Below are 6,750 nucleotides of genomic sequence, written 5' to 3'. Positions count from 1 at the left end.
GGTTAAGGAGGAAGCTAGAGTGAGGATGGGTGCGGAGTTCATGTTGGACTCCAAGAAGTCTAGCATTAAGGGAGTTGATTGTGGTCGTATTCAGGTTACCAAAAGTACACCAGTCCCAAGTGGTGAGGATACTACTGATAGTGGAGAGCGTAGTAGTGACACAACCAAGAGTGTTAGGCCAGGCCGAAGACACAAAATGAAGGAAGGATGGGTCAGATAGCCAAAACGACTCAAGTTTAAAAAAAAGTCTTAGGTATAGGTGCGGTCTTAAGGGTTGGTCTAAGTAAAATGGGGCAATGGTCAAGAGGAAAGGCGATTGAGGTGATAATTATGGGAATTTGGATTTCATTAATTTCGGCTTGTATAATTATGGGAATTTGGATTTCATTTCGGCTTGTATGATACCAAGTCCCGACCCTCCCCGTGATGTATTTGACTTCTTTTATTTCCTTATTTATATTAATGTGTTTGTTGCGTCCAAAAAAAAAAAAAAAAGCAAGACTACACATACACACATGCATGGTATATAATCCATCAGAATTAGGGAATTATAGGACCTCACGTTATTACATTAGATTACAAATGAGATTTTAGTACTAAACTAGTTTGAATGCCCGTGCGTTGCAACGGGGTAATTAACTTATTTATAATGCAAAAAAAAAACGTTATAAGCGTTTAATGTTTACATTATATGTCTAATGATTTGCTTACATATTATTAAAATATCTCTTTCAAAAAAAAAAAAGATTAATATATATGTGGGTTAACACTTATTTATAATTATATAATCACCCTACCTTATATTAATCTTTCGATGTGGGACAATTCTACTATTTATAAGTAATATATTCACAAAAATTGGATTTTCTTCTGATGTGGGACAATTCTAATATTTATACGTAATATATATTTATCAAACCTGCATTATTTTTCAATGTGGGACAAATAACATACTCAAAATTACACCATCTTTTTTGCACTTAGTTCGACAACCAACCAGATCTCGAATACCGAATACAGACAATTGCTACTCATTATATCTAATAGTTATATTTAAATTTAATAATATGATCAAGTAATCTACATTAATATTTGTACGTTGTTTTTCTTCAAAAAAAAATTTAAAATAATTGAGATACGGAAATTTTCCGTAGTACCCCTTAGTTTTGTTAGATTTTCCATGTTACCCCTACTTTTAAAAATCTGCCTATGGTACCCTTGAGGTTCCATTTTTTTGCCCATGGTACCCCCTAATGTAAAGGCTGTTAAATGGATGTTCAGTTTGATGACGTGACAATAAAATAACAATTAAAAAATAATACTCCCTTTATTGTTTTATTGGTACGGATATCTCTCTTTTAAATGCAAATTTAATTAACTATATCATTATAATATTGGAAATTTCTCATGGTAACCTTGAACTTTGATAGATTACACATGCTACCATAGACGCTTGTTTTCTATTTTTTTTATCATAATTAAAATATGTGCAAATGATAAGAACCTATACGCTAATGATAGAATATTTTTTAACACAATTCTAATTATATTATTTAAACATTGTATATTTACGGATTTACCACACCTACATTTTTTTTCAATATGGGACATATAAAATCTATAGGTAGAAAATATAATGATATAAACTTTTAAGAACTCTCCAAGACAATACTTAGGCGACTCAAAAGATTTTGGGTTAATGCCTAAGTTCTAAGGATGCTCATAGAATCACCCACCTTATGCTATATTTTGATGTGGGAAAATTCTATTTTTTATATGTAGTATATTTATCACACCTATATTATTTTTCAATGTGGGGGATATAATATACTATGAAATACACCATCTTTAATATGTGCAAATTATATGAAATCTATATATACTCTAATGATAGCATTTCTTACCATGAATCTAATAATATTATTTTCATAATTTTGTTACCGACATTATTTTGTCAAATAAAATTTAAAAGTTTTTATATAAAAATTAGAAACATCACTTGAATATAAAATAAGAAATACATAATATATATTATAATAACTAAAAGATTTTCCAAACATTAACTTAGGTTAGAAATCATTATTGTAGAGACAGTAATATAAACTCTTTTAAGAGTTATCTCTGACAATACTTAAGGGAATCAAAAGATTTTGGGTCATGACTTCTATTTATAATCATAAGATCACCATGCCTTACGGTAATCTTCCGATGTGGGACAATTTTAATATTTCTACATAATATATTCACCACACTTACGTTACTTTTCAATGTAGGACAAATAACATACTAACTACTAAGTACACCATTTTTTTGTACCTACTTTGACATCAACCCGATTTAATAATGAGAAAATACAATACAATACAATATACACTCTAATGATAGCATTTTTTGTCACAATCTAATTATATAATTTTCATACGATAATTTTTTTCAAATGAAATATAAAGTTTTTATATCAAAATAATAAACATCACTTTAATATAATATAGAAAATGAATATATATGGGACATTTCTATTATTTATACATAATATATTCACAACACCTACATTATTTTTCAATGTGAGACATATAACATACTAAAAAGTCTATATCTTTTATATCAAAAAATTTTGGATTAATACCTAAGTTTCAAGGATGCCTCCTATTTATATTTATAGAATCACCCTACCGTATACTATTATTTCAATGTGAGATACATAATTTAATTATTTAGACGGAGTATGTTCATAATGCCTACATTATTTTTCAATGTGAAAGATATAACATACCAAGAAATACATGTCTCTTCTTAAAAAACCACTATTGTATACATATTATTTTTCTTTGAAGGTAAAACCACTTAGTCTCGATCATTAGATATGGATCTCTACATTGTACATATAACGACTCATTAAACCTCTATTACTCATTCAGAAGACAACCATTAGTAAAATCTTTAGTTTTGTAGTGTGCCAGGAGACTACCATTAGTAAAACCTTTTATTTTTTGATTTTCTTGTTCAACCTTTAGTTATTTTTTGATTTTCTTGTTCATATTCTTAACTCTTTCCCGAGTAGTTCCCAACGATTTCCAATTTATTTTTTATATCATATCGTAGATAACGATAGAAAATCTTAAGAGCTCTTTAAAACAATATTTATGAGACTCAAAAAAATTTTGGTGGATACATAAGTTCCAAATATGCATCCTATTTATAATCATAGGATCACATCACCTTATACTGATCTTTCGATGTGGGACAATTCTACTATTTATATGTAGTATATTCACCACACCTACTTATTTTCCAATGTGGGACAAAATATATAAAAATTATACAATTTTACGTATTAAGAAGTACACCATCTTTAATATGTGCAAATAATATGAAATTTATACTCTAATGATAGCATTTTTTAACACAAAACTAATTATATTATTTTCATAATTTTTTTAACGATATTTTTTTGCCAAATGAAATGTAAAAGTTTGATATAAAAATTGGAAATATCACTTGAATATAATTTAGGAAATATACATATTATAAAAATTAAAAGATTTTCCACTTTATTTTTTACATCAAAAATTATACTTTCCTAATTGATTTTTGATGATGTGGACGCTCTCAGATCGCTCGAAAAAACACTCTTTTATATATATACTAGATTTAATGCCCGTGCGATGCACGGGCCTGGCCTATTTGTAATGCTCTGTCCTGTATAATTTAGTATCTAAAAAGTGTTTTCATGATCCTAACATGGTAGGAATCCATTATATCGATATCTCTTACTCCCCCGTCTCAGTCAATAGTTTACACTTAATTTATTTCCCTCTCATAAAACAAAGTAACTGTATACTATTCACTGGATAGAGAAGGTAATAAATTGACCTTTTTTTTATAAATTAAAAAATTGATGTTGAAAAGCTCAATATAATATACGAAAAAATATTGAGCTTATAGTCATATCGAAAGAATAAACTTCTTCAAACGCAGATTAGATTTCATTTTTCTTTTATCATTTTGGGCAACTTATATAAGTCATATACTATTACACTTTATACCTACTTCATGACATGCATGCAAAGCGTCAAACTTGCCCTTACACATCTAGTTTTAGGCAGATTTTACAATCGATCAATAGTTTACACTTTCCTGTTTAAGGTGTGTCAGTCAATAGTTTACACTTTCATAGAAGTTCTTTGACTTCATGTTCTCGAGTCTTACTCAACAACATATCGTATTTATTTATGCAAGTCTAGAAAATTACAAAATATTATATATAACTTGTTCTGTTCTAAGATAAAGAGTTGATGGCTACACCTTTTACAATTTCCATTCTTATATCCAAGAAAGGATGAAAGGCGCTCAAAGATTTCTAAGACATATCTACTTAAGTAGAGGAGTAAATTTTATCTTGTCTTTAAAATTTATTACTCGAATTATATAAATTAGAGTATAAAAATAGTATAAGTAAAGAAAGAAAAGTAGAAATTACAAGCCCTTGTAGTGCCTTTATCCGTTAAATACTTAATTCTAATGTAAAATCTTGATTCTAATGTAAAATGCGATGTAATTTGTTCAGATATATATACTCGTAGGTAAGTAGATATATATTTTTTTGGTGCTAGGTAGATAGATAAGTTATGAAAATAAGAATTAATGCATCGTTTTATATATAGATCAATGCGTTCTAGTTGATTTATGATACAAACTCTATAATAAAGATTATGATAAGTTCTCATCATTATCTTTTAGCAATAATTTATATCCTATTGTAAAAACATCCAACCGCTTGTCTTCATGTGAAGAATTTTATTATGATTGACAGTAGGAGTATTAGACCTCTCATAATTCTTCTCATAAAAGTCTACTCCGTACAAAAAAAATTAAGAAGAAAGAACAACAATTATGCATATAGAAAATACTTCAAACAAACAATATAAAAAGGAACACAAAAGATTTAACATATATGCATATCAAAAGAATGAAAGCCAAGCTTTATATAAGAAAATATTAGCATTGGTGACAACGTATAAGAGTCCTTGACAATATCATAGTTTTATCAAACACAAATTAGATTTTATCTTCTTATAGAAATAGTTTATCTATTTGTACATTATTCGTGGAATTCTATCTTTTGTGTATTATAGTCAAACTAATTATATTATTTTCCTTATCTTATCTTCGGGTAGTTCGTAAAACTTGGACTCTATGTAATCGCTCGAAAAAAGCTTCCTTTATTAATATAGATAGATATAGATTTAATTTACATTATTAGACTCTCTTATTATGAGTTGTTGCATTGAGTAACCACGACTTAGGCAGTGCCGGTAACCCCAAGGTCTTGCTTGTTGGGAGGATCATCTTTGCCAGGTCCGAAAACAGGTCCGCCTTGGCCAGCAGCATCCTCAACCTTATCCTGGAGCTTGTCAATCTGAATACCCTTATCGTCCTTATCGGACCTCAACTCGGTCCTAACACGGTTATCTGCCTCCTGCACAGACTCGTATGTTGTCGCTGTAAATGATCCCGGCGGTTGCGCTCCTTGGGCTCCTGACATTATTTGGTTATAGCTATATGCAAGAGTGAATGACTTGTGCTTTCTGTTGGGGTGACGTTATTCTTGTTCATGCAAGTTTAAATACACAACTCTTGCATGCAGTTTAACCAACTGTTGTGTTGGCACGTAGACTAGAGTTCTCATACCTGGCAAGTTTGCACTTCAATTCAGTATCACTGTTGCGCATAGGTTTCATCCTAATCTTATTTTTCTTCTCACCTTATCAACATTATTAGGCCGTATATTGTTAGAGCAGGTAAGTCTGATCCGTCCAATCCGACTGAATCTGAGCAAATTCGACCCGATAGGTTATAATGGGTTTGGGTTATATCGGGTTAGTCTACCCGAGATTGCCCGATTAAATTGATGGCCCGATAAGTGTTAAGCTTAATATTGATCAAAATGAAAGTGATTGAGTGTTTAAATTGATACGTTTAACCTAATAATGAAGTATTTAAACCAAATCATCGTCCATGATACTAGTTCTCTTTTAGGTTGTTTTGAGTGGGCTCTTGCCCCTCCTTTTGTTGTTGAACTTTGTACTAGTGACTCTGTTTTGGCCTCTGAGCCGTTATCCCCCGACCCGCCCCCGTGATGTACTCTAAACTTTGTTCTTTTTAATGCTGTTCCTTTCATCCAAAAAAAAAAAAAAAACCAAAAACCAAATAATCGTCAAAAATTGAAATAATACAATAACACAATAATGACCCGACCCAATACATGTATTTGACCTAAGTAACCCGACCCCAACCTAACTCAACCCGAAAAGGTAGTCTAACCCGATATGACCCGAACCCATTATAACCTAACCCAACTTAACCCGGCCCAAATTGAACCGGACTACCCCAATTGCGGCCTGTAATATTATTATGCTTAATGCGAATATCACACCACATTATTCAGTTATTCACTACGTCAACCTATGTTTGTGTAGGAAAAATAATTGCAACAACAATGAAACTAGAACGGAATACCGATTTGTAGTGCCGTGGAAAGAAGAGCCACTGCCTTGAAAACTATTTTTCCGGTACGACCGTGGTGGCGATCAGCTAGTGCCGGTAGTTCCCCAATGATAACACTACAGTCTCCACGCAGTTTCGCCCACTCGGAACTGTGAGACTTGAAACGAACTATAGTAGAACTTCACCCAGAAATTTATTAGAATTGAGCAACGGAGAAAGAGAGGAAGAGAAGTGTGATTATTG

General features: G+C 31.1%; 1 protein-coding gene across 1 annotated transcript; it reads right to left on the bottom strand.

Moving 5' to 3' along the window:
• Positions 1-5,254: 5,254 nt before the first annotated feature.
• LOC141598288 (uncharacterized) lies at positions 5,255-5,585 on the bottom strand. The gene has a single exon (XM_074418103.1). The coding sequence runs from the start codon at positions 5,543-5,545 to the stop codon at positions 5,303-5,305; it is 243 nt and encodes an 80-aa protein (XP_074274204.1). The 5' UTR covers positions 5,546-5,585; the 3' UTR covers positions 5,255-5,302.
• Positions 5,586-6,750: the final 1,165 nt, after the last annotated feature.

This window comes from Silene latifolia, chromosome 9 (genome assembly GCF_048544455.1).
Source record: "Silene latifolia isolate original U9 population chromosome 9, ASM4854445v1, whole genome shotgun sequence".
Lineage (NCBI taxonomy): Eukaryota > Viridiplantae > Streptophyta > Magnoliopsida > Caryophyllales > Caryophyllaceae > Silene > Silene latifolia.
This window is presented reverse-complemented; position numbering and strand designations above follow the sequence as displayed.

Bases quoted from the DNA above. Each gene is read 5' to 3' on its own strand.
- LOC141598288 (XM_074418103.1), bottom strand. From the start codon at position 5,545: ATGTCAGGAGCCCAAGGAGCGCAACCGCCGGGATCATTTACAGCGACA.